This window comes from Chanodichthys erythropterus, chromosome 14 (assembly GCF_024489055.1).
Source record: "Chanodichthys erythropterus isolate Z2021 chromosome 14, ASM2448905v1, whole genome shotgun sequence".
NCBI classification, from domain to species: domain Eukaryota; kingdom Metazoa; phylum Chordata; class Actinopteri; order Cypriniformes; family Xenocyprididae; genus Chanodichthys; species Chanodichthys erythropterus.
The window spans coordinates 24,963,255-24,990,389 of record NC_090234.1 but is presented as its reverse complement, the minus strand read 5'-3'; the positions used below and the strand labels follow the sequence as shown (position 1 = coordinate 24,990,389).

At 37.6% G+C, this 27,135-nt stretch overlaps 1 protein-coding gene across 14 annotated transcripts in view; it reads left to right on the top strand.

The window, feature by feature from the left end:
- Positions 1-27,135, top strand: part of neb (nebulin) — a 68,230-nt gene that overhangs the window by 26,916 nt on the left and 14,179 nt on the right. For 8 of the 14 annotated variants that reach the window (XM_067410664.1, XM_067410675.1, XM_067410674.1 and 5 more), the window contains 69 exons: positions 44-247; positions 350-454; positions 562-669; positions 781-1,092; positions 1,182-1,385; positions 1,491-1,595; positions 1,682-1,789; positions 1,878-2,189; positions 2,375-2,578; positions 2,825-2,929; positions 3,160-3,267; positions 3,390-3,701; positions 3,821-4,024; positions 4,167-4,271; positions 4,384-4,491; positions 4,582-4,893; positions 4,985-5,188; positions 5,503-5,607; positions 5,716-5,823; positions 6,046-6,357; positions 6,460-6,564; positions 6,666-6,764; positions 7,208-7,309; positions 7,405-7,512; positions 7,605-7,916; positions 8,062-8,166; positions 8,256-8,360; positions 8,461-8,565; positions 8,657-8,764; positions 8,966-9,076; positions 9,199-9,396; positions 9,475-9,579; positions 9,882-9,986; positions 10,094-10,198; positions 10,287-10,394; positions 10,486-10,599; positions 10,687-10,884; positions 11,026-11,130; positions 11,226-11,330; positions 11,418-11,525; positions 11,615-11,722; positions 11,804-11,911; positions 11,995-12,099; positions 12,188-12,292; positions 12,408-12,506; positions 12,613-12,717; positions 12,831-12,935; positions 13,265-13,369; positions 13,460-13,564; positions 13,657-13,761; positions 13,845-13,949; positions 14,064-14,168; positions 14,472-14,576; positions 15,415-15,519; positions 16,661-16,762; positions 16,898-17,005; positions 17,108-17,212; positions 17,298-17,402; positions 17,490-17,594; positions 17,678-17,782; positions 17,871-17,981; positions 18,085-18,195; positions 18,276-18,377; positions 20,155-20,259; positions 22,460-22,573; positions 22,697-22,801; positions 24,244-24,348; positions 25,687-25,791; positions 26,222-26,332. In XM_067410664.1, the coding sequence (XP_067266765.1) occupies positions 44-247; positions 350-454; positions 562-669; positions 781-1,092; positions 1,182-1,385; positions 1,491-1,595; positions 1,682-1,789; positions 1,878-2,189; positions 2,375-2,578; positions 2,825-2,929; positions 3,160-3,267; positions 3,390-3,701; positions 3,821-4,024; positions 4,167-4,271; positions 4,384-4,491; positions 4,582-4,893; positions 4,985-5,188; positions 5,503-5,607; positions 5,716-5,823; positions 6,046-6,357; positions 6,460-6,564; positions 6,666-6,764; positions 7,208-7,309; positions 7,405-7,512; positions 7,605-7,916; positions 8,062-8,166; positions 8,256-8,360; positions 8,461-8,565; positions 8,657-8,764; positions 8,966-9,076; positions 9,199-9,396; positions 9,475-9,579; positions 9,882-9,986; positions 10,094-10,198; positions 10,287-10,394; positions 10,486-10,599; positions 10,687-10,884; positions 11,026-11,130; positions 11,226-11,330; positions 11,418-11,525; positions 11,615-11,722; positions 11,804-11,911; positions 11,995-12,099; positions 12,188-12,292; positions 12,408-12,506; positions 12,613-12,717; positions 12,831-12,935; positions 13,265-13,369; positions 13,460-13,564; positions 13,657-13,761; positions 13,845-13,949; positions 14,064-14,168; positions 14,472-14,576; positions 15,415-15,519; positions 16,661-16,762; positions 16,898-17,005; positions 17,108-17,212; positions 17,298-17,402; positions 17,490-17,594; positions 17,678-17,782; positions 17,871-17,981; positions 18,085-18,195; positions 18,276-18,377; positions 20,155-20,259; positions 22,460-22,573; positions 22,697-22,801; positions 24,244-24,348; positions 25,687-25,791; positions 26,222-26,332 (9,225 nt within the window). Of the gene's footprint in view, positions 1-43; positions 248-349; positions 455-561; positions 670-780; positions 1,093-1,181; positions 1,386-1,490; positions 1,596-1,681; positions 1,790-1,877; positions 2,190-2,374; positions 2,579-2,824; positions 2,930-3,159; positions 3,268-3,389; positions 3,702-3,820; positions 4,025-4,166; positions 4,272-4,383; positions 4,492-4,581; positions 4,894-4,984; positions 5,189-5,502; positions 5,608-5,715; positions 5,824-6,045; positions 6,358-6,459; positions 6,565-6,665; positions 6,765-7,207; positions 7,310-7,404; positions 7,513-7,604; positions 7,917-8,061; positions 8,167-8,255; positions 8,361-8,460; positions 8,566-8,656; positions 8,765-8,965; positions 9,077-9,198; positions 9,397-9,474; positions 9,580-9,881; positions 9,987-10,093; positions 10,199-10,286; positions 10,395-10,485; positions 10,600-10,686; positions 10,885-11,025; positions 11,131-11,225; positions 11,331-11,417; positions 11,526-11,614; positions 11,723-11,803; positions 11,912-11,994; positions 12,100-12,187; positions 12,293-12,407; positions 12,507-12,612; positions 12,718-12,830; positions 12,936-13,264; positions 13,370-13,459; positions 13,565-13,656; positions 13,762-13,844; positions 13,950-14,063; positions 14,169-14,471; positions 14,577-14,923; positions 15,026-15,414; positions 15,520-16,660; positions 16,763-16,897; positions 17,006-17,107; positions 17,213-17,297; positions 17,403-17,489; positions 17,595-17,677; positions 17,783-17,870; positions 17,982-18,084; positions 18,196-18,275; positions 18,378-20,154; positions 20,260-22,459; positions 22,574-22,696; positions 22,802-24,243; positions 24,349-25,686; positions 25,792-26,221; positions 26,333-27,135 lie in introns of all 14 variants that reach the window. The other 6 variants (XM_067410670.1, XM_067410667.1, XM_067410663.1 and 3 more) reach the window with 5 other exon arrangements.

Genomic DNA, 27,135 nt, shown 5'->3' with positions numbered 1-27,135 from the left:
TTTCTCTACATAATGGCAATGTTTTTGCTATGTTTGTTCTCAGGCGGTGTACAGAGCTGATCTTAAATGGCTTCAAGGTCTCGGATGGGTTCCCATTGGTTCGGTTGATGTTGAGAAAGTGAAAAAGGCTGGAGAAATCCTGAGTGAAAGGAAGTACCGTCAGCACCCAAGCAACTTCAAGTTCACTTGCACAACTGAAGACATGCCACTGGTCTTGGCCAAGAACAATGCAGGCATCATGAACAAGGTAGCCTGATTTGACCAACACCATAATTTTCTTCTCTCTTCCATTGTAATGTGTGTAGATAATTTGCATATATGTTTCTTTTTATTTTTCTTTGCACTACAGAAAAGCTATGTGGAAGCTTGGGAAAAGGATAAGACCAAGATCCACGTTATGCCAGATACAATGGAGATATTACTTGCCAAACAGAACAAAATTAACTACAGTGTGGTGAGCCATTCATTTCAAATCATTGAACTGAAGATGAAAAGTTATATTTATGGTAATTTAAAATATATTGATATAACAATTTCTTTAATTATTGTTTTTATTTCCAGAAACAATATTCGCTTGCCAATGAGGAGGCCAAAAAGAAAGGCTATGACTTGCGTGGTGATGCCATTGCTATTAAAGCAGCTAAAGCCTCTCGGGATATCATCAGTGATGTGAGTGCTCTCATCCTTTGTTCTTTATTCATAGTCACTCGTAGTTCATGGTCCAGAATGTTCTCCTAGTCTTTTATTCACTCTCACTGTCCTTTAATCATTCAACTGTAGTACAAGTACAAGACTGGTTATCGTAAGCAAGTTGGTCATCACATTGGAGCTCTCAGCGTCCAGGATGATCCTCTGCTCATGCTGGCATTGAACTCAGCTAGGATTGCTAGTGATGCTCTCTACAAGAAGGACTTCAACAAGTCCAAGACCAAGTTCAACCTCCCAGTGGACATGATAGCTTTTGAGCTGGCCAAGAAGAACCAGATCCAGGTCAATGATGCCAACTACAGAACCTACCTGCACAACTGGACCTGCCTGCCCGACTCCAATGACGTCGTCCAGGCTAGGAAAGTCTATGACCTGCAGAGTGATGTACGTCTATTTAAAGTCCTCTTGACTTTTATTATTTCTTTTTACAATCATGTCAAATTCTTAAATAATTTTTTTGCATGTGCAATTAGGCGGTGTACAAGGCTGATCTGAAGTGGCTTCAAGGTCTCGGATGGGTTCCCATTGGTTCAGTTGATGTTGAGAAAGTGAAAAAGGCTGGAGAAGTGCTGAATGAAAGGACGTACCGTCAACACCCAAGCAACTTCAAGTTCACCATTACTACTGAAGACATGCCAATAGTTTTAGCTAAAAATAATGCTACTATTGCTAACAAGGTAAATCTTGTCAGCAAGTTTCTGAACACAAGAACTCTTATAATAGCTTAACAAATAGCTTAAAGTTTTAAATGTCTGACATATAATTTTATTCAACTCTTATAGAAACTTTACACTGAAGCCTGGGAAAAGGATAAAACCAAAATCCACATTATGCCTGACTGTATGGAAGTTCTGTTGGCTAAGCAGAACAATATAAATTACAGTGAGGTATGTACAGTATACTGTATGTCTAAAATCACATTTTCATTATTTTTCTGATAACTCTAAATCTGTAAAATATTTTCCAATTTTAGAAAAGGTATAAACTTGCCAATGAAGAATCTAAGAAGAAGGGCTATGATTTGCGCGGTGATGCTGTTGCTATCAAAGCGGCTAAGGCATCCAGGGATATCATCAGTGACGTGAGTGACTTTTTTGAACATAGTTTGTCAAACACACACATTATTGTTCACAATTACTTTCTAAAACCTTTGTATTTATTATTTTTAGTACAAGTACAAAACTGGTTATCGTAAGCAAGTTGGTCATCACATTGGAGCCCTCAGCGTCCAGGATGATCCTCTGCTTATGCTGGCTTTGAACTCAGCTAAGATTGCTAGTGATGCTCTCTACAAGAAGGACTTTAACAAGTCCAAGACCAAGTTCCACCTCCCAGTGGACCTGCTGTCTCTTGAACTGGCTAAGAAATGTCAGATCCAGGTCAATGATGCCAACTACAGAACCTACCTACACAACTGGACCTGCCTGCCTGACTCCAATGACGTCGTCCAGGCCAGAAAAGTCTATGATCTGCGTAGCGATGTATGTTTTTCAAGTTAGAATGACATTCAATTATTTCTACAGATACTTTTTGATCAAATATGAACTGTATAGTTTTGCAAAGTAACATTTCGTCCCCACCTCAAGCTGTGTACAAAGCAGACACTGAGTACAAGTACACCAGTCATAAACCAGTTTTTTGTTTCTCATGTATTTTCTGCAATCAGGCTGTGTATAAGGCTGATATGGAATGGATAAGAGGTACAGGATGGGTCCCCATTGGCTCGATTGATGTCCTGAAAGCAAAAAAAGCAGCTGAGATCCTCAGTGAGCGCCTCTACAGACAGAAACCAGAAACATTCAAGTTTAAACAAGACATGCAGTCCATGCCTTTGGTGCTTGCAAAAGCAAATGCTCAAATTATGGATCAGGTTGGTAAAATAAATGAGTCATATGATTGGAATCCGACTGAACTATGTCAACAAAATTCTCTGAAGAACAATTTAGTCACAATATCAATTACTACATAAAGTTTAGTATACATTAATTTGCATATATGATTCTTTGTATGTTTTTTTTGATCCATTGCAAGATGTTCTGCTTATCCTTAATAATAGCTGTCGCAGTATTGAAATTGTCACTGACAACTTGTTTTTTTTTTTTTTGTTTTTTTTTAGCGTCAGTACCATGCAGCATGGGAGGCTGACAAGATAAAGATCCATATCCCTCCTGATACCCCGGAGATTGTGCTCTCAAATGCTAATGCAATTACCAATAGTAGGGTAGGTCTCACTTTTGAATGATTGTTCTTTCTTCAATGTATATATATATATATATATATATATATATATATATATATTTATATATATATATATATATATATATATATATTTAGTTTAACTTGTTAAACTAAGCCTCTCAAATTCATGCATTCTGTTTGATTTCCAAATTAGCCCTATTCAATATTTCACTTCAGAAAAAAATGAAACACAAAATAAAATTCTGCTTACAGAAACTATACAGACAAGCGGTTGAGGAAAACTTCAGGAAAGGCTATGACCTCAAATCTGATGCTGTCGCCATCAAAGCTGCTAAAGCATCCAGAGACATTATTAGTGATGTGAGTATATACTGTCTTCCAAGTCACACTGATATTACAAGCTGATCGATACAGTCTTATTGCCCTGTCATGTAAATATAAATAGAAGCTATCTTTAATACTGCAATATCCTTCTTTTGTAGTACAAATACAAGACTGGTTATCGTAAGCAAGTTGGTCATCACATTGGAGCTCTCAGCGTCAAGGATGATCCCTTGATCATGCTTGCTTTGAACTCAGCTAGGATTGCTAGTGATGCTCTCTACAAGAAGGACTTCAACAAGTCCAAGACCAAGTTCCACCTCCCAGTGGACCTCCTGTCTCTTGAGCTGGCCAAGAAATGTCAGATCCAGGTCAATGATGCCAACTACAGAACCTACCTGCACAACTGGACCTGCCTGCCCGACTCCAATGACGTCGTCCAGGCCAGGAAAGTCTATGATCTTCAGAGCGATGTGAGTTTCTGAAAATTTAATTTGTAATAGTAATCAATTCTAAAGGTCTAAAGGTTAAAGGTCTACGCTACCAGCGTTGTCTGCTTTCTTACTTCTTCTCATGTATTTTCTGCAATCAGGCTGTGTATAAGGCTGATATGGAATGGATCAGAGGTACAGGATGGGTACCCATTGGCTCAGTTGATGTAGAGAAGGCTAAAAAGGCTGGTGAGATTCTGAGTGAAAGGAAGTACCGACAGCATCCAAGCAACTTCAAGTTTACTAGCAAGACAGACTCCGTACCTTTTGCTCTTGCCCAAGCCAATGCCAAGATCATGGACAAGGTATTGTTTTCCTAGAAATTTCACTAATCTGTGTAAAGGTTAAATAATAAAATCACTGTTTGAAATAACTGTTGCAAGTTTGAGTTGTGTACTAGTCCATGCATGTGTCTAACTTTTTGTCTTCATTATTATTGCATTGCAGAATGCGTATGTTGATGCCTGGAATAAGGATAAGATCAATATCCATGTCATGCCAGATACCCCTGAGATCATTCTTGGAAAACAGAACAAACTCAACACAAGCATTGTAAGTAGAGCAACACAGTTTTGTAGTGACCAGTAAATCAGAAATAAAGCGCAATAGTTTATGTTTCAAATCCTATTAAATCAGTATATGTTGACTCCTCATGTTCTTGCAGAAATATTACCGTCAAGACTATGAGAACAGCCTTAAGAAGGGCTACTTCCTGCCTAAGGATGCCGTTGCAGTGAAAGCTGCCAAGGCTTCCAGAGACATAATTAGTGATGTAAGTCTCATTGTGGATATTATTTGACACATTAAACACACTCTGTTAAATGATAGTGCTCAATCTCTTTTATGCATTAAAACCTTGCAGTACAAGTACAAATCTGGATACAGGAAGCAGCAAGGTCACCACATTGGAGCTCTCACCATCCAGGATGATCCCTTGATCATGCTGGCCTTTAACTCAGGCAAGATTTCTAGTGATCTTCTGTACAAGAAAGATTTCAACAAGTCCAAGACAAAGTACAACCTCCCAGCGGACCTCCTGTCTCTTGAACTGGCCAAGAAGTGTCAGATCCAGGTCAATGATGCCAACTACAGAACCTACCTGCACAACTGGACCTGCCTGCCCGACTCCAATGACGTCGTCCAGGCCAGGAAGGTCTATGACCTGCGCAGTGATGTACGTATATGATTAGTTTCACATACTGTGCCATGTACATTGGTTTGTTATATTGCTACATTAACATCTTTCTTGTAAACTTTCAAACTAGGCTGTATACAAAGCTGACCTTGAGTGGATCCGAGGGTGTGGCTGGATGCCGCATGGATCTGTTGATGTCGTCAAAGCCAAGAATGCTCAGGCGATCCTCAACGAGAGACTGTATCGCCAGCCTCCCAGCACTGTCAAGTTCACCAGTGCTGTGGACCTACCTGTCATCGTCCTAGCCAAGCAAAATGCTGACATCCTCAGTGATGTAAGATTATTGCTTTTCCTTTAGTACTTTACTCAGATGTTCATGGTCAGATTACAGTTGACGGCCGCATAAAAATCATGAAGCATAAAAATGTATAGCACAAACACTGGGTAAAATTATATTTGTTTTAATTTAAGTTACACTGAATTATTAATCAAAACTTTTAAAAACTTAATAATAAAAGAAATAATACAGTTATAGTAATAATTATAGTAATTACAATTATATGTACAGTTAATTAGAAATGTAAAATCTTTCTAAATTTGTGCCAAAAAGCCCTTAACCTTTTTTTTTTATTATTATTTTGTTCACAGAGAAAATACAGAGAAGCATGGGACAAAGATAAGACATCTGTCCACATCATGCCAAATACACCTGCCATCGAGTTGTCCAGAGCCAATGCTATTGCTGTCAGCAATGTAAGCAAACTCACATGCAGAATTTCTGAGTACTACTAAAATGAACTCTCTTTTATGAGCTTATTATGCTATCAAACTATTGGGTAACACTTTTTTGTCTTGTTGCAGAAAATGTATACCAAAGACTGGGATGCTACAAAGGCAAAGGCGTACCATATCAAAGAGGATGCCATATCTGTGATCAAGGCTAGAGCCTCCAGAGATATAGCCAGTGATGTAAGACATTACAAAGTCACTATTTTCTAAACTTCATAGTATTTTCTTTCTCTTATTTTGTAAAAGGTCTTGATTAGCTATCTTTAATTTTAGCTTTGAAATGTTCCCCTCTCTGTTATTTAAGAGTAATGTAAATATGAATACTTCAAATCTTTCAAATGCAGTACAAATACAAGACTAGTTATCGCAATCTTCTAAAACCTTTGTATTTATTCTTTTTAGTACAAGTACAAAACTGGTTATCGTAAGCAAGTTGGTCATCACATCGGAGCCCTCAGCGTCAAGGATGATCCTCTGCTCATGCTTGCTTTGAACTCAGCTAAGATTGCTAGTGATGCTCTCTACAAGAAGGACTTCAACAAGTCCAAGACCAAGTTCCACCTCCCAGTGGACCTGCTGTCTCTTGAGCTGGCCAAGAAATGTCAGATCCAGGTCAATGATGCCAACTACAGAACCTACCTGCACAACTGGACCTGCCTACCTGACTCCAATGACGTCGTCCAGGCCAGAAAAGTCTATGACCTGCGTAGTGACGTAAGTTGAGCTTTGATTGTGTTTAAAATGGTTCCAGTGAAAAAAAATAAATCCATGATATAGTGTGATACTTTCTTTTATTTGCTTGTTTTTGATGTTTAGGCTGTGTACAAGGCTGACCTGGAGTGGCTAAGGGGATGTGGATGGATTCCCCATGAGTCTGTGGAAGTTGTCAAAGTGAGGCATGCCCAAAAGATTCTGGCTGATGTAAGTCCTTTGGCACTATATACTATAGCTATTTCTACCAATGAGTTTATGCTATACAGAGGTGTAATGGTTACTGATCTTTTTTTTCTTCTGATTCACAGAGAGGCTACCGGGTGAAGCTGGATGAGCAGAAATATACAACACCCATTGAAAGAATTGACTTTGTGCGCTCCAAAAATGCAGCTGATGTGCTCAATGAGGTAAGCAATAAGATATATTTTATACAACCATGCAATCATACGAAGAAAAACAGCAATGATAAAGTTAGAAAATTGCAAAATTGTAATTAGATTTAAAAAAATAAATAAATAAAAGAGAAGAAGCCATCATCAGACAATGTACTCTATTTATTTAAGTATTTTCAATACATGTTAAAATTTTAAACTTTCAGTTTTAAAGCCATATCATTCTATTGTTTCTTAATAGTTAATGGTTGGAGTAAGAGATTTTTAGGGTACACTTCATGCTTGAACCCCTAATGAGTAATTGTTTTTCCATGTAGTTACTCAAACAACAGAACTTTTACAGTATATTTAGTTTGCTAAATCATGTTTTCTACAAACATTAAAATGATTGGACCCCAAGATGGTTTTCAAGTATGACTGTTCTCTAAGTGTCCTCTTTGTTTTGTATTGTTTTGTAGGCTAAGTATCGTGAGGCCTGGCACCACGACAAGACTAAATACACCTTGACAGACACCCCAGTTCTAGCTACAGCAAGAGAAGTGGCCAAAATGTACCACCCGGTAAAGCATATTTTCTTTTTAAGAAAAAATGTTGTCTGTAATAATTGCTTAAAGTTGAATAATAACAAAAGTGTCATTTTAAACATCACTTGTAGCATTTTTACACCAAAAACTGGAACAAGACCAAAGCCACATCATACTTCATGCCCGGAGATGCAGTCCCGATTAAACAATGCATCCACAACAATAAAGTGCAGAGTAATGTAAGTAAAAAAAAAAAAAAAAATCCTAAACCTAAACCCATTTTACCTTAATTTTATTTATGCATGCAAATAAATTCTCCCATTTTTTGCAGTACAAGTACAAGGATGGTTATCGTAAGCAAGTTGGTCATCACATTGGAGCTCTCAGCGTCCAGGATGATCCTCTGCTCATGCTGGCTTTGAACTCAGCTAAGATTGCTAGTGATGCTCTCTACAAGAAGGACTTCAACAAGTCCAAGACCAAGTTCAAACTACCAGTGGACATGATAGCTTTTGAACATGCAAAGAAGTGCCAGGCCCAAGTTAATGATGATAACTACAGAACTCGCTTGCACCAGTGGACATGCTTGCCTGACCAGAATGATGTTATTCAGGCCCGTAAAGCTTATGACTTAGCCAGTGACGTAAGTATTGGATGAAGAGGTCTTTAAATCAAAATCATTTTTCTTGTTTATTAAAATCTGAGAATAAAGATACAATTTCAGTTACTTTATAAAACATCTGATTTGACAGATTTGAATGTAATGTAATGCAATACTCTCCCTCCAGAATGTCTACAAAGCAGATCTGGAATGGTTACGTGGTTGTGGATGGGTGGCTGCTGATTGTGTAGATCATGTCAAAGTCCGAAAAGCCCAACAGGTTCTGAACGATGTAAGTTTGACCTTTTTTGTTTGTCCAACTTCTCTGTGATAATAAAAGCGCCATTATCTTACAAAAATGTGTTTCTTTTCCCCATGCAGAGAATTTATAAGAAGGATGCCAAGGACAACTTTAGCAAATTTACTCACATTGTGGATCGCCCTGAGATTGTCCTTGCAAAGGTTAACGCCTTCAACCTCAGCGATGTAAGTGTGTCTCAGATTTGGCCATTTTCATCTTCATTGGGAATTACTGATGTGAAGAGTTTAGCTTATCAACTGGGTCGATCTTTCTGTTGTTACTCAGCTGAAGTACAAAGAATCATTTAACCTGGAGAAGGGTCACTACATCGGATCTGAAGACACACCACAGCTGTCTCACTCTAGAGAGGTTGCAAAGATGATCAGTGAGGTAACAATGTCTTTTCTAGACTTGTTTTATATATTTGCATTTTATTTATGTGAAGAATTGCATTTAGGATGTTTTGTTGTTGTTATTCTAGAAATTGTACAAAGTACAATGGGATGAGAGCAAAGCCACTGGCTACCAGCTGAACCATGAATATATGCCAGTACAAATAGCCAAGAGGACCAGAGACATGATCAGTGATGTGAGTATCAAAAATTATTTAATATTAAATACAATAGACCCTTTTCTTATTGCCACAAAACTGGGATCAGTAACTGACAGTGCAGTGTTTAAAAAATGGTGTTTTAATATTATACATCTATTGATTTTTTGCTTCAAACATTGTTAAATACTGGTTTAGAAGTGATGATTGTTGATTCTTTCTTGTTTTGAAACACTACAGAATAAATACCATGATGCCCATGAGAAAGCCAAAGGCCAATACATGGCTTCAACTCTCGTTGACTTCCCTGAGGTGGTTCGCTCTGGCCAAATGGAGAAGATGAAGAATATGGTGAGTTGTTTTTATTATTACTATGCCTGAGGTCTAAGATCACTATATTTTGATATTTACGTGACTTGTTATCTTATAGTTTAACTCCTCATCAACCAGAGTTTTTTCGATCTGTCCATCAGAGAGACTACCACAAAGCCTACAATGAAACCAAAACTAAGCTCCATATTCCTGCTGATATGATCAGCCACGTGGTTGCCAAGAAATGCCAGGATATCCTAAGTGATGTGCTATACCGTACATACCTGCACCAGTGGACATGCCACCCTGAACAGAATGATGCCATCCGTGCACGCAAGGCCAATGAGATCTTGAGTGATGTAGGTCATGATTACAGTGATATTTTAAATGTGTCAGACCTGTTCAAAAGCTACATTTGACTAATTTCTCCCTGGCAGGTGTTCTACAAAGAAGACCTGAACTGGATGAAGGGTGTTGGCTGTTATGCCTGGGACACTCCTGAGATCGTACGTGCCAAGAAGTCGTATGAGCTACAGAGTGATGTGAGTAACATTTTCAACAGTTTAAAATAAAGAGACACAGCCACTTTTCCACCGTCAGGCTGAATGTTTTTAAGAACTGTTAGGAACTGTTCCAGTTATATTTCCACTTGAGCCTTGTATGGCACGGCACAATTACAAACCGTTTTCGGCCAGGTATTCTCAGCACGGTTGGCTAACTGTGCTGAACCGTGCTGGTAGAATGCGTGTAGTGACACCACAACTCAGGATGGTCACTTGTCGGTTGCATGGCCATTGTGTTTCCACTTGTTTGAAGGTTTAATGTTTTTTTCTTTTCCACACAGATTAAATACAAAGCAGAAGGCAAGAAGGAATGGAACAACTACTCCATTGTGACAGACACCCCTATATATGTGACTGCCATCCTGGGCCACACTTGGGCCAGTGAGGTTTGTACTTCAGTTAACTAATAATTCAGATCCTTGAGTACTATCAAGAGCACAATACTTTGGAGTTCAAATGGTAATACGCTGCATATTTTATGTTTCATCCACAGTTGAACTACAGGGAGGCATATCATAAGGAGAAGCATATTTACACCACTATTCTGGACACCTATGACTATGCAAGATGCTTCAACCTGAAGGAGATCTACAGCACCGTAAGCCTGCGAGAAAACCTCTAAAATGAGAGAGTTCCTGGTTTTATTTGTTGTCCCAGTTCTTGAAATATTCTTTGTGTACATTCAGAAAGCATATTCTGCCGCTTGGGACAAGATCAAGGCCAAGAGCTACAACATCCCTCATGATTCCCATGCCTTAGTCCATGCCAAACAACAGAAGGTCATCCTGAGCAATGTGAGTCCTTTCTCCAGTCCCTTCTTCAGTGCTTACTAATGCCTGGTTGTCCTAAACATACTGGACATTAAACCTTCCCTGGTTTCTGTAGGTTAAATACAAGGAAGATTATGAGAAGTTCAAGACCCTGTACAGTCTGCCTAAATGTCTTGAGGACGACCCGGCTACTGCAAGATGTATCAAAGCTGGAAAACTGGTTCTGGATGTGAGTAAAGCATCAGCTGATGTTCAGTTTTGTAACTTACTAATTGTCAAAACAATTAAAAGCTCTTTGTAACACCTTTTTCATTAGCGCCTGTACAAAGACAAATATGAGAAGACCAAGGCTAAAATCCATGTACCTCCCGACATGCTTGACATTGTAGCCGCACGCAATACTCAGAAGACCGTTAGTGGTGTTGACTACCGTAAATACCTGCACCAGTGGATCTGCCTGCCTGACATGCAGGTGTATGTACATGCCCGCAAGGTCAACGAGCAACTGAGCGATGTGAGTTATACCTACATCCAAACACTTTTCATATTTTTGTGTATTGTCACATGCAAATGCCACACAATTTAGGTTCCACTACCTGAGATTGTATTGAGGTCTTTTGTTGCTATAACCCTGTATTTTTGCATCTCATTTCAGATCTTCTACAAAGATGACCTCAACTGGTTGAAGGGTATTGGCTGCTATGCTTGGGACACTCCTGAGATTATTCGTTGCAAGCAATCTATGAAACTGCAGAGCGACGTAAGTGTAACCTTATTTCATTTTCTTTCAGTTTGCTCCTCCTCCATAATCATCTCACATGTTGTCTTCTTCTTCTGTGTGATGGTCTCTTTCAGAATCTGTACAGAGCTAAGGGAATCGAGCACTTTAAGCAGTACTCTGTGGTCATGGACACCCCTGTCTATGAAACATGCAAGCAGAGCGCTAAGAACTTGAGCGAGGTAACGTCTCAAAAACATGTTTCAGAATGCCTTTACTGCATTTTGATTGAAGCAGAATCTTCTAACTCATACACTTCCTGTCTGCAGCTCAACTACCGTCATGACTATGTCACAAATGTCATGGGTAAAAACACCGCTCCTGCTGTGACCGTTGATTCTGAAAGGGCCCGTCAAGCCAACTACATCCAGAGCGACGTATGACTCTTGTCTCTTACCAATTCATAAGAAAATGTACTGGTCTCTCCGTTGATGTATGCTTCATTCACATCCTTTCTGTCTTTCAGAACTTCTACAAAGAGGCCAATAAGATGATTATGCCTACCGGATACACTCTGCCTTACGACACTCCACTCAACAAACAGGCCAAAGCCAACAGCATCATCACTAGTAATGTACGAGAACCTCAAATTCTCAAAAAACAGAAAGAGATAAATGTTATGATTGCATCTCATCTGATGTTCCAATCTCTGTAGATTAAGTACAGGGAAGCCTATGATCTGATGAAAGCCAGGAGCTACAAACTAGATCCTGAAGGTGTCAACTTTCTCACCATCAGGAAGGCCAACAGGGTCACCAACCAAGTAAGTTCAATATTAATATAGAGCTTAAGAAATTTTAACTTTTTCATGAACAAGGATATTAACAAGGTTGTGTTTTGTCATAGCGACTGTATCGTGAGAAATATGAGAAGGAAAAGGACAAGATCCACTCTGAGTATGACACACCTGAGATCAGACAGGTTAAGGCCACTCAGGAAGCAATCAGTGATGTAAGTATGTCTTTATTGTGAAATATGAGTTTGTACTATACCACCAAAATGATTAGATGTACTAATGATGGTTCATTTTTCTCTACAGGTGTGCTATAAGGAGAAGTACTACAACAGCAGAGGAACTCTTCTGCCAATGCCCATCACCCCACAGCTGATGCACTGCTTCCATGTCAATGAGATCAACAGTGATGTAGGTGTCCCCCATACATGCACCTAAATTTCCTGGGACATACTGCATACTGGAAATGTTGCATTTCCCCACTTGACATTTTCAGGTACAATAACTGTTTTTATATCTCCTGCAGCTGAAATATAAAGAGGATCTGCATTGGCTGAGAGGCATCGGCTGCTTTATGGCGGACTCCCCTGAGATGACCCGAATCCGTGAGATCAGCAAGTTTAGAGTAATGAATCATTCGCTTATTATTATGCATGCCACATTTCATTCATAATGGTTCATTCTGATGATTTTTGTTACTAATCAGGATTTTTTTTTTATCTATTTGCTAGAAATCGTATGAAATTGATGCTAAGAAGAACTTTTCCAACTTCAGTGTAGTCCTGGACACACCAGAGTACAAGCGTGTGTCTGAACTCAAGACCCACATGAGTGATGTAAGTGATTTTGTAGCAGCCTCAGGCCTGATATCTCAGTTATAGACTCCATCAATCCTGTTTTAAAGGCTATCCACATTCTTTAATGTCTCACTGTCTGTTTCTATCCACAGATGGTGTACCGAGCTGAGGGCAATAAGGAAAAGACAAAATGCACCACCACTGTGGATGGCCTGGAAATTAAGAGAGCCAAGTGGGCACAATCTCTCACCAATAAGGTACATCACTTTTAGCCCAAACCCTAATTAAATAATGACTTGTTATAATGTCAAATTAAAAGTTTGGGTACTCAGGGTTTAAAATTAAATAGGTCAGATTTTACGAATAATAATCAGACCCTCGCTGATGTAATTGACAAAAGCGATTTCCAACATCTGTCACAATATAAGGTTGGAAGATATTGATATTTGAGCTGATATTGTCTTTATTTGTCATGCATTTGTCACACATCAAGTGACAAGTGTATGATGCCTAGTGTTTTTAGTCTTTTTTGGTCAATTTTGAAAAAGTACAGATTTGCCCGTATAATGCTGGTGTCTCTTCATAGTACAAGTATGTTGATCTGGCATCCAAGGAGAGGGCCTTCTTCACCCCAGAAGCACACACTCCCATTATGGATCATGCCCGTTCCATGAAAGTGGTGTACAGTGAGGTAATTTTTTAACACCTAGATTCTTTTTATTACTGTATAACATGTCTGTATGCAGACAAGCCTGTAATTAATCTTTTGTATCATCTTTAGAAAAAGTACAAGGAACAGTATGAGAAGATGAAGCACAAGTATACTCCCATCCATGACACACCAATCCTGGTTCGTTCCAAGAAGGCCTACCTCAATGCCAGCGATGTAAGTCAACCAGATGCTTTATTTATTTCTTTACTGTCCTGTTCAATATCAGTAATAGAGCCCTCCTAACAAGCTATATTATTTATCTCCAGTTGCGCTACAAAGAGACCTTTGAGCTTGCTAAGGGACACTACCACGCTGACAAGGACGCTCTTGATATTCTCTGTGCCAAGAGGGTTAGAGATGACATCAGTGAGGTTAGTAAACTAAGAGACCTTTTGCTTTAAACATGAATGTGATTTAGTGATGAATCCTGCCACTCACTCTCTCCTTTTCTCAGGTCAAATACAGGGAGAAGTACATTAGCACATTGGGCACCTGGAAGTCCATCCCCGATCGTCCTGAGTTCTTCCGCAGCAAGGTTGTGAGGGACTGCATCAGTGACGTGAGTATAACTAAACCCACCTTCTCTTTTTATTCTGTAATTCGTCAGCTCAGTGTCATTAACAGAAGCTCATAGTGCTGTTTAACCATGGTCACATGTTCTTATCCACTTTAGGTCAAGTACAAAGAGGATCTAGAATGGATCAGGGGCATCGGCTGCTACGTGTGGGACACACCTGAGATGGTGCAGGCTGAACACAACAAGACCCTCTACAGCGAAGTAAAGAACAACCACAGTTTTACTCATTTCTAATACAGATGTGTTAATAAACACAGTTGTGGACCCTTTTCGTAGACTGTCACGCATTTTCACAGTTATTAACATCATAAATCTGCTTTTAGTTTTTCTAATTAACTACTTTTAGATTTTCATGTAATGTACATTCTAGATTTTAAATGCATCAGATTTGATAGTAATGAACATTTCATATTTCACTTTTACTGTGAAAGTTCCATTAATATTCAGTACTATGGTATATAACAAAAGCACCTCATAATCTCTTCTATCTTTTTTTGTTGACAGAGACTCTACAAAGCATCATTCGAGAAGAACAGAGCCAACTTCAAGTATACATGTGACACGCCATTCTTTGAGGCTGCCAAGAACGCTTCCCTTTTGATTAATGATGTGAGTCAATAGAAGCATGACTTCATTTTATAATACTATTGAATATTAAGTGCTAAATACAAGAGTAATGAAGCAAGAGAATGCTAGCAAGAATGTTATAAAAAAAAAAAATGCTTACATAACCTGTTTCTTCCACTGCCTCTATAATGGGTACAGCTTTAAAGGTAAACAATACCAACATGCTTTATACCATCTTAAACTGCCAATTTCATTTATATTTCATGAAAATTATTAGTATTTCACTTTAACTGTACTTGTCATGATATATTTTCTCCTCCTGAATGAGTGTTCATCCTCACTGCTCTTGAGGCAGTTGTCTTTAACTCCTGTTTTGAAATCCTGAGCAGAGGTCCTACCGTGCCAATTATGAGAAGTCTAAGGATAAGTACTCCGTAATTGTAGATGACCCTAGAAACATCTTGGCTAAGGAGGCCAGAAAGCTGAGTCAGGTAAAGCCACCATCTCCAGCCGCCTCCTATGGGTCCATCGCCTGCCACAGGGGCCCGAGCATGAGGTCGTCTCCGATCCAATGGATGGTTCTGTCGCATGGCTACAACGTCACTTGATTGCGTCTCTTTCTCTCCCCTGATTTAAGTGCCATTCAAAAAACTCAAATGGGAATTTTTGAGTGTGCACTGCTAGGTCCATATCTGTGTGCTCCAGATAGTGCTTCATCTGAACAGTGCGATAGTTAGGGGATAAGCTTTGCTCTTGCTTATCTGGAGTACACATTTTGGTACTGAGCTCCACTTTCTGGACTCAGGAGCCACTCTCTGTCTCTGTCTTCAATTGTGGCATGATTTGAGCATTTGTGTTTGTGTGTTTCCTCAATGGACAGGGAAAATATAAATGCAAGGCCAAGGAGTTACTCAAGAGTGGCTGCAATGAGCTGCTCCGTCCTGATATTCTCATTGCCATGTACAACTCTGGCATGTGGAGCAAGGTAACCATCTGCCCACTGGTAGAGTCTTCCAAGCCCCCTAGAAATCCCATCTCTTCATCAGTGCACCCCTAACATCACCTTTAATGGTAATATCCAGCCATTAACTATTACTACTTTGGTTTTTCCACCATACCCTGCTTTTAAAACACATTCACTGATCGCTTTCCATAGCTTTTGCCCATAATTGTATATAGAAGAGTCTGGGGCTATAACAATATTATCATGCTGGCATACATTCAGACAGCTATTTAATGGAAGTAGATTTTAACTTTCAAGATTTTAACTTCTTTTTTTCAAGGCAAGTTGTCACACATGTTTTACCCTTAAAAAAAAGACAACTAGCCCAGTCTCCCCTACTTTAAGGTGTCATGGTGGTGTTTTCCTTTAGTTTCTTCAAATCATGTTATTATTTTGCAATGAAGAAAGAATCGATGCATTGTTTAGTTTAAATAATTTAATTTATTAAAATATAATAAAATAAAATAAATAGTTTTGCATTTATTAATAAAATATATTTAGCTCAAAATGTCAGTTTTATGTCAAATTTTGCTTTTTAAACAGAAGCACTAATAAAAAAAAATACATTCAGAGTTGAAATGCCATGTTCAAAAGTTTACAGAAGAGTATGAGCATAGATGCGAAGACATTACACAGTAAGAGTAACAAGTTGTAACTTGTCAATGTCTTTCTGTATGCTGTTGCCTGAAGCTGCTTTCCACCTCCATCTCAATTTTGTTTGACTGCACATTGCATATCTTCTATTGCATGTATGTATGCATCTTATGGACTGCTGAAAATATAAGTCATTATTTGCATGCTCTCCACTGGATAGATTTTGTTGAAATTTAACTGAAGTCTGTCATGATTAAACCCTTTTAATGCATGATATTGATATTTGTTATACAACTTAAATGTAGTTTAACTGAAGTCTGTCATGATTAAAACTTCCCTTTTAATGCATGATATTGACAGTTGTTATACAACTTAAATGTCACAGTATCTTACTTAGAGATCCTTATAACATTCCATTGATGTGAGGTTGCCCTCAACTTCTTAATAGCTTTATTTATAAGATATGCTTAATTTGAATGGAAATGTGCTGTTTCTGTTTATCTGATTATCATATTATTACTTCTTGTAGTGGAAGTACAAAGAGCAGTATGAACGTGCCAAGTCAAAATTCACTTCAGTGCTGGATACCCCTGATTATCAAGTTGCCAAGCGCAGCAAGCAGATCAGCGATGTGAGTATCATCCCCATCTGCCTTCCACCTTCATGTAAAAAGGATTTGTACATACATACAGTAGACGTTCCAACTAATAATCCAGTCATTGTATGGGAATACATTATATTTTGGTATTTCTGTTCACTTCTTTAGATCATCTATAGGATGGAATACAACAAGACCAAAGCAAGAGGTTACACACTTGGACATGACACTCCCTCAAACCAGCACATGAAGAGGGTCAAGGAGATCACCAGCAATGTAGGTTTTCCCTTCTTTTCATTTGCAAAAAGGAACCAAATTCAAGACATTTTATGTCTGTATATTTCATTTCAAACTTCTGTTTTTGTTTTTTTTTTACAGCTGAAATACAAGGAAGTGTATGAAAGAAACAAGGCTCACATCAACATGGCACCTGACGCTCACGAAATCCGTGCTGCCAAGGAGGCCTACAAGAACATAAGCAATGTGAGTCTAAATTGATCTGCACTGAGCATTTTTGAAGTTAAATCACAAGCCAGCGTATCATTATTTGTGTTTCTCCTCTGTGTAGCTTGACTACAAGAAGAAGTACGAGGCCACCAAGAACAAGTGGATCTGGACAGTGGACAGACCGGATTTCGTCCATAACGCTAAGAACAGTTTCCAGCAGAGTGATGTTCGTGCTGCTCCATTTTCAACCACAGTTTCAGTTTTAGAGAGAATAATTACAGATTAATGAACTGATTTTTTTTGTAATTCACAGGTTGAGTACAAGTACGATAAGGAAATGCTGAAGGGCTGCGTAATATCTATCACTGATGATAAAAACACTCTTTTGGCTAAGAAGAATGCTGAGCTCTCCAGTGATGTGAGTGCCATTTTCCATACAGGACATTTGAAAATCAACATACACGACTAGCTAAACTAATGAAAAATATCATGGTTTTTCAGGTGAAATACAAGGAGAAGTATGAGAAGGCCAGGGGCCAGTACATTGCTGTCCATGACACACCTCAAATCCTTCATGCTAAATCAGTGGCCAAACTTGTGTCTGAGGTATGGCACCAATATAATGTTATAATCAATATAAAGCTTTGTAAAATATATTTTCATGTATCATATATAAATTCATGTTTTTCTGCAGACCAAATACAAGGAGGCCAGTAAAAAGGATCTCCAGTCAGGTGGCTTCACTACACTTACTGAAACTCGTGATACTGCCCACAGCAAAGAGGTTGGAAAAATCACAAGTGCTGTAAGTTGAAATACTCAATTTCACCCCCTTATTTTAAGAAAAAATTGTAAGGATTATACTGTATTGTGAACACTAATCATAATCTCACATGATCTTTCCATAGAAACTGTACAAGGAAAAGTTTGAGAAGGAGAAAGGCAAGTCTAATTACAACCATATGATTGCTCCTCCTGATGTGCAACATGCCATGGAAGTGGCCAAGAACCAAAGCAACGTAAGGAAATAACGTGTATCTGCTTCAAATAATAGTCTCAGGCAGAGATCATTTTAAATCTCACATCTCTCCTTGTGTAGATCGCCTATAAGCAAGAGGCTAAAGCCAAGTTGACATACACCTCAGTTGCTGACCGCCCAGACATCAGGAAAGCCACTCAAGCTGCTAAGCTCATCAGTGAGGTGAGTGTCACTTTAAAGTGACAGTTCACCCATAAAGTGAAATTCTATTATCAATTACTCACCATTCCAAACCCATAAGATTTTCTTTCAAATATGGTCAACAGCAGCTCAACCATGCTTGCTTCATACGCCCGAAAGTAAACCTTATTGGTTCTCGCACACTTGCACTTCTGTGTTTACCATATTTGATGTGCTCCATGTATGTACAGTACAGTCCAAAGGTTTGGAACCACTAAGATTTTTAATGTTTTTAAAAAAAGTTTTGTCTGCTCACCAAGGCTACATTTATTTAATTAAAAATACAGTAAAAACAGTAATATTGTGAAATATTATTACAATTTAAAATAACTGTTTTCTATTTGAATATATTTCACAAAGTAATTTATTCCTGTGATGGCAAAGCTGAATTTTCAGCATCATTACTCCAGTCTTCAGTGTCACATGATCCTTCAGAAATCATTCTAATATGCTGATTTGCTGCTCAATAAACATTTATGATTATTTTCAATTTTGAAAACAGTTGTGTACTTTTTTTTCAGGATTCCTTGATGAATAGAAAGTTCAAAAGAACAGCATTTATCTGAAATACAAAGCTTCTGTAGCATTATACAATACCGTTCAAAAGTTTGGGGTCAGTAAGAATTTTTATTTTTATTTTTTTGAAAAGAAATTAAAGAAATTAATACTTTTATTCAGCAAGGATGCATTAAATCAATCAAAAGTGGCAGTAAAGACATTTATAAAGTTACAAAAGATTAGATTTCAGATAAACACTGTTCTTTTGAACTTTCTATTCATCAAATAATCCTGAAAAAAATTATTTTACACAAATATTCTGTACAATTGTACACATTAAATGTTTCTTGAGCAGCAGATCAGCATATTAGAATGATTTCTGAAGGATCATGTGACACTGAAGACTGGAGTAATGATGCTGAAAATTCAGCTTTGCCATCACAGAATAAATTACTTTGTGAAATATATTCAAATAGAAAACAGTTATTTTAAATTGTAATAATATTTCACAATATTACTGTTTTTTACTGTATTTTTAATTAAATAAATGTAGCCTTGGTGAGCAGACGAAACTTCTTTTAAAAACATTAAAAATCTTAGTGGTTCCAAACTTTTGGACTGTACTGTATATTGATAAATGTTTATATGTAAATAAAAGCATAAATTAAATCTGTTTATCATATAAAGTGAGCAATCATGTTTTATCAGAAGACTTGAATTAAACCACTAAATACATTTGAAGTAAGCAATAAGGTATGAGAGGTTGTGCTGTATTGTGACTTATTCACGATACAGCACTAGCCCAGAGTACCTTATTGCTTTTATAGAACGGTTACCACACAATACAAATTTTAAAGCCAAAAAACATGTATCAATGCAACTTCCATGAAGTAAACTAACTAAAAGCCGTCCTTCCACCAGAAAAAATAGTCCCTGACTGTGAACAGCAACAGAAGCTACATTATTACACCATTAGATGGCAGCAAAGACTGTCTTTATGAATGTGTCAGTCAGTAGCGAAGACTTTTACATTGAAAAAAAAAAGAAATCTCTCAGGTTTCATTAAACATATTTGTGTTTCGAAGTTGAATGAGTTTTATGGGTTTGGAACCACATGAGGGTGAGTAAATGATGACAGAATTTTCATTTTTAGGTAAACCGTCCCTTTAAGTATTCAATCATCTGCAGTGAAGTCTTGATAAAAAAAAGCATGTATTGTTGTAAGTTTTTGTAGTAAAGGTTGCAAAAACTGTTCTTGTAGATCGGATACCGTGATAAGGCTCGTCAGGAGGCCAGCCGTGGTGGAACGCTGCTCGGTCGTCCTGATATCGCCCTGGCCACTGAGGTGTCCAAACTGACCAGTCAGGTAATCCCATTACCAACTCCACGCTAGACATGATGCAGTCTGTATACTTTCATTGTATTCATCCACAAGGAACACAGGGGTTTAGTTTGAAGCCACTGAATATGTATTTTGACACTGGTGTCCTATCTTCATCACCATGGCAGCTGCATGCCATCATTATGCAGTAGTACTCAAAGATAACTGTATTGGTAGATTCAAACACCTTAGCAGTGCTTCTCATGCCCATCAGCATTAATACCGCCATTGTCTATGTGAGCCCTGAGTGTCTCATGTAATCTGTTCCACCCCATCTGCTTACCTATCTGCCCTGTATTTATTCATGTCTATCTATCTGACTCTTCCATCCATCTGTTTATTCATTAATTCCTTTTCTCTGTTCTGTCCCATCTCATTAATGTTACCCTGCCATTTCACTGCGCTATTTAGGAAGAGGAAAAGCCATCGCTCCACGGTGCTGCCTCCTTTGACACTCCTCAGATGCGGCACCTTAAGAAAATGAGTGCCCTGACTAGTGATGTAAGAAGGGTCCCTGGCCCCTGGGGGCGACATTTGCACTTCTCTGTCTGTCTCCAGTGGCACTCAATTTGATAATATCTTTGGGTCCTGCAGACATTGAAATATTCTTGTTGGTTTTCAATGTTTTTGCCCACTCAATTTCACATTCCCACCCACGTGGGGTTTTTTTTGCATCTTTTTGTTGCTGAATTTGTCTCTTTTTGTGTTTGTCATGCAAGCTTTTGCCTTGTTGCCAGGCATAGGCTTATAGACCAGCACTCTATCACAGTTTTTTTTTATCATCAGTAGCATTTTCCCCCATTTCACACTATTTGTATGGCATGCAAATTGTTTTTGGACATATGAATGACTTGTATCTCTTGTTCAAAATGTCAAAAATGGTGTCCAGTTTGCTGTTGCATTCTTTGACATGCTGTTGTATCGAGGAGTGTGCAGATTCAATAAGCAACACTATTATTCATCAGTTGAATGATGTACAGAATTAAATACTAATACTGCTACCGTTTAGACAGCAAAAACACACTTGATGATTGACTTTATTCTGCACATTATTGATATGAATTATTTGGTCTACACACTCCTTATGTGACTTTGCTTGATGTCATAAATTTAATTCCTCCACAGATCTGGAGCTACTTTTTTTTGGAGCTACATCTCTCCCACCTTCCCTCCAGTTAAAGCTGAAGTGCGTCATTTTTATTCAAGTAGGGTTAGTTCACCCAAAAGTGAAAATTCTGTCATCATTTACTCACCCTTATTTTGTTCTTTTGAACCTCCATTTACTCAAAACCGATGCTTAAAAAGTTCACAAAAACACAGTTCACGTAATCCATATGAATTGAGTGGTTTAATCAGTCTTCTGAAGAGTTTTGGGTGAATGGATTTTTTAGTGAAAAATCTCTCAGCTTTCATTAAAAATATCTTCATTTGTGTTTATTTTTTGGGTGAGCTAACCCGTACAAAAACATTTTGGCACTATCAAAACATTGACAGATACAGTAACATTGGCTTAACCAACGGTGTGAGTTTGGGGTGGGACTTTCTGAATGTTTGAAACCTCCATAAGGGAAGTGATTTTTCACAATAACTTTTAAACCTTTAAAGACAGACATGCTGTGAGCAACAAGGTTAACTAATGATATGTGCTTTTGTTGAAGCCATTAGCCATTAGATTTTTTTAATAGTCATGTTGAACAGTGGAATTTCTGTTAAACATTACCAATGATTCTGTAAAGAAATTTCCACCAATCAGAGAATCGAAAAAAAGCTAATTTCACCAAAAGAACTCTTTACTGCTCATTTACTCCCGTGAAGCACTGCAAAAGATGTAATCGAGTCAGTCTCGGCACTGTTGCACTCTGTTGGTTCAGTGATGCTAGGGGCACAGAAATCACACACTTCAGCTTTAAAACCACAAACAGTATATGTTGGATGTGATGCTTTTGAATGCTCTGAACTTTATGTTGGTCATCCCATTTGGGGCTAGTACAATGTGAACTTGATCTGAATCGTACTGTATTAGACCCAGGTGAAACCCTGTTGTAACGAGATTCTTTTCACTTTACCTTTCTTTCCACTGATGACTGCATGAAACGATTCAGTTGAAATTCATGTTTGCAAGCATTTTGGCTGAGAAAATACATTGCTAACAGCAACTAACAATGTCACTGTCCTCTCTTAAAAGCTGAAGTACAAGGAGAAGTTTGACAAGGAGATGAAAGGAAAGAGACCACAGTATGACTTGAAGAACAGCAAGATTTATCAGACTCTGAAGGATGCCAATGACCTTGCAAGCGAGGTGCTATAAACTCTCAAATCTGCACTTTTAAAAACACATTTTATGAACTGTATGTTATCCGCCTCATATCACATTGAGAGTGTCTCTTATCATGGTGTGTTTTTGCATGGATGTTTCATACAGGTGAAGTACAAAGGTGACCTGAAGAAGATTCACAAACCTGTTACTGACATGGCAGAGTCTTTGTCTATGCAGCACAACCTGAGCACTAGCAAGCTGTCCAGTGACGTAAGAGCTTTATAGATGGCTTCATTTCCCTCTCATCACACGCTATAACACTATAACAGTGAAATATCACATCTTCATGTAATATCACAAGATCCATCCTTCATCCTTAGAGAAAGCTCTAATTTAAACTATTCACTCATTCCAGGCTATCATTTGGTAGTGACCCTTATCATCCGATTTTAAACATACTACTACTAGCATTAGACTGTAACAATCTCCATTTTTGCTCTCACTTGACCCTGCTATTCTATTTTTCTTCTTTTTCTTTTTTATTAACATGCCTAGTGCTATTCTAAAAGCACTCTAACATCCATTTTTTCTCTTTTTTTTCTTGAATAACAATCTGATAAATATTTTTTAATCAACTTCCATGGATGCCTTTTTATTCATTTTTTCATCTTTGATTTTTGCATTTATTTTTTGCATTTATTTTCATTGGGATTTGTGCATATAAAATAGAAAAGAAAAACCTTCAATGGTGGCATGACTTGGCATGAATGTAGGTTATTTAGCCCTTATGTACTTTTTAATCCTTGGGCAGTTTAAAGAGATATTTGTAGACTGAATGTTATAAACCTTGTGTGAATTTAATACATGGACCAATTGAAAAAAAAATAAATAAATAAATAAATAAATATATATATATATATATATATATATATATATATATATATATATATATATATATATATATATATATATATATATATATATATATATATATAAAGGGTTTATTTGAAAATGCTTTATATACTCCTATTGCTCCCAATGTGTTCTGAATGATTACTTTGGCATTATAGGTGGTTGCTAGGATGTTTTGAGTGATTGGTGGGTAGTTGCTGGACAGTTGCTAGGCCAGTCTGGGTGGTTGCTAGGGCATTGTTAGGTAGTTACAAAGGTTATCTGACAGATAGATGAAGCCTACTAAGTCAGAACAGGATGAAGGACTGTGCCAAGTTTGGTGGACAACACATGAAAGCCTTAAGAGGAATTACTTCATGAATTAAAGGTAGTCTAAGAAATTTTATAGGCCACTATGGGTAAAACGTACATATGATTGATTAGAAAAGATATAACTCACTAAGTAACAGTAACAGTTCCTGTAACAGTCTTAAGGTCTGTGCCAAGTTTGATGAATGTAGTTTGAAAGCTCTAAGGGGTGATATAAAAATATTTAATATAATATAACAATATTAGATAATAATATATGATTAGTTTGTTCCATTATCAGTGTCATTATGTCATTATGCAGCCTCCTTCACGTCATGTGTACTTGACAGCCATCAGTCTTTTCTTCTTCTTCTTCTTCTTTTTTTTTTTTTTTTGGTCCCCACTTCCTTTTTCATTTTTGGTCATTTTTGGCCTTTAAAAATGTGGGAGAGATGAAACACTGGATTCCCATTTTGTATTATTGAGCTGCTTTATTGGGCGTTCCTCTTTAGTACCAGTACAAGAAGAAGTTTGAGGAGAGTAGGGGTCACTACCTTATGATACCCGACACACCTGAGCAGCTTCACCACAAAGAGGCCTCAGAGCTGCAAAGTCACGTAAGTCACATACAGTTCTGGAGCTTTCTGCAGCTGACGTCACCTGCTTCTCTGTGTGTGATTCTTCTCACGTTGAACCTGTTTGTTTCATTTCAGCAGCCTTGTCAGTCTTATGCAGCTAAACTAGATTTATTTATCATTTACATTTTATTTGTTTGGGTTAGTTTGTGCTGTAAAACTGCTTTACAAGGACTTGTCTGTATGTTATGTAAGAACAAAGTTGTAAAAGCGAGTCGCTCCGTCATTAAAGCCTGAGACATTTTATATTGTGAAAACACCATAAACATCCTCTGTATTTTTAATTAATTTTCCACACCGTTGAGCCTATAGTTAACTCTCTTTCTGGAGTCTCAGTGCGCTTTGGAAAATAATATGACAGATTAATCGACATCCAGTGTTAAAAAAAAAAACTACAGCCTAGACTCTACAAAAAGATTCAGCTTGCAAACAAAGCTGTGGTCTTTGCTTAACTCTTTCCCCACCAGCGTATTTTAAGAAAGTTGCCACCACCAGCGTTTTTGATCATTTTCACAAAAAATTTCATGTCCCCCAGAATATTTAGTTGTATGAATATCTGAACATGCAATATATCAATAGAAAAAACCCTGCTCTTTAAAAAAAAAAAAAAAAAAAAAAATCGTTTAATTCTAGGTTCGTCCATTCTTTTTTATCAACACTTAAATATGGGTAAGTTTAATTTTTTTTAAAAAAGCAACATTTTGAGCAAAAAGCTAAGAAAATCACGTTTTTGTCAAAGACTACATCTGGATCTGATTCCGAACAATGATCAAAACATATTAAATAGATCGAGTCCACCAACACCCCTAATGCTTGCACAGTCCTGTGCAAGCATTAGGCAGTTTTGATGTATATATGCTGTTTAATGTTGGTGATTGTGTTATTTTACATATGTATGTGATTACATATTTTGCTTGTTTCTGCATTTACTTTGCATGTGTTTTGATCAGGAGATTCAGTACTCTTTCAGAAGATGTGTTAGCGCCCCTGGCGTAAACCTCAGAAAGCCGGAAATTTCCATCAATGGCGGGGAAATGTTTTCACACAAATGACAGAAATTTCAAGATAGTCCTCACTGCAGAACACAAGATCCAGGGGGTGAGGTTGGATGCAGATCCAACTCCTCCCACTTTACATATTCCTAAACCTACCCATCTCCACCCCCTGGATCTAAATCCTGGATCTCATGTTCTACAGTGAGGAACTAATGGGAATTTATGTCAGTGGTGGGGAAAGAGTATTCAGTAAACCATCAAATGAATCAGTTCAGCTTTGTTCTATTTGTATGTTATTCACCTCTGGGGTTTTGTCTTACTACAGGTGAAGTATAAGGAGAAATATGAGAAAGAAAGAGGCAAAGCCATGCTGGACTTTGAGACTCCTACTTACGTGACTGCTAAGGAGGCTCAGCATATGCAGAGTCAGGTAAATATTGCTGCCAAATCTCAGTGTATTCAATGCAAAACAAATGGTAGCATATATTGCTCAAGAGTATAATTTGCAACCCAGTATGAATGACTGAGAAATAGTAAAATTAGTCAAATTCAAACAGAATGCTTTTATGTGGATACAAATATTGTGTTGATGGTAAGTAATTGGGACACCACAATTTCCAACTAGGACATATGGAGTTATGGTAGGTATTTATGAGTGTTAGGTGATTATAGTTATGGCTGTTTTGATAGTGTCACTGTACAACACACTGATGGGAGAAAACTTTTAAATGAACGTCAAGATACTCAAAACATTATATGAACTGTGTCACACTCTTCGACTGAGGAACCATGTGTGACCATGGTGTGCTAGACCCTGAAGCTTCATGTATCTCCCACTCTTCTATATTTGCGGCGGATAGAAAGAGTATAAGAAGGACTTTGAGATGACAATGAAAGGAAAGAACCTCTCTGGGTTGGAGGTCACCCCTGCCATGATGCATGTCAGACACGCCACGAAAATTGTTAGCGAGGTAACATGAAGCTCTTATATTCTCTTCCTTCCATCCTGGTAATAATACTAAGACCACATACACATTATAATCCTTACAAGAGTGCCTTCCAGTTACACCCAAATAGGTTATGGTTAGTATGCATGAACCATCCTTCCGCTGTAATACACTCAGTAATTCCCTTCCCCTTCCAACATCTGTGTGTGTGTTTGTGTGTTTTCTGTTGTTGGTGGTTTTAACAAGGTTCCAACACTCATAAAAACCTGGACATATTAGGGATTTAATTTCAGAACAGAATTTCCAGAAATTGTGATTCCAGGCCAGAAAAAGTTATGAAAAGGATCAAAATAATAAAAAGTAATTAATTTTTTATAGTCACTAAGTTATACTTTTCTCATAATATATCATTATGCAGTCTCTTTCAAATTATTTAATTGATATTTAAATTTTTCATGTTTTATTGAATATACCATTGAAATTCATTGATCAACAGATGTTGGAACCCTGTTATTAAGGTTTTCATTTTTTATGGTAAAATTTCTTGGTTTTTAAACCTATGTCCACTGTATTTTAGTTACCCTGTGCATGCACATAAATTAACACTTGATTTGATTCCATTTCGTTTTATTTTAACCTCTTTAGATCTTGAATACATGGAATCTTAAAGGTGCAATGTGTAAAATTTGGATCTATTAACAGAAATGCAATATAATATACATAACTATGTTTTCAGTGGTGTATAAAGACCTTACATAATGAACTGTTATGTTTTTATTACCTTAGAATGAGCCATTTCTATCTCATACCGCGGATCCCCCCTCCAT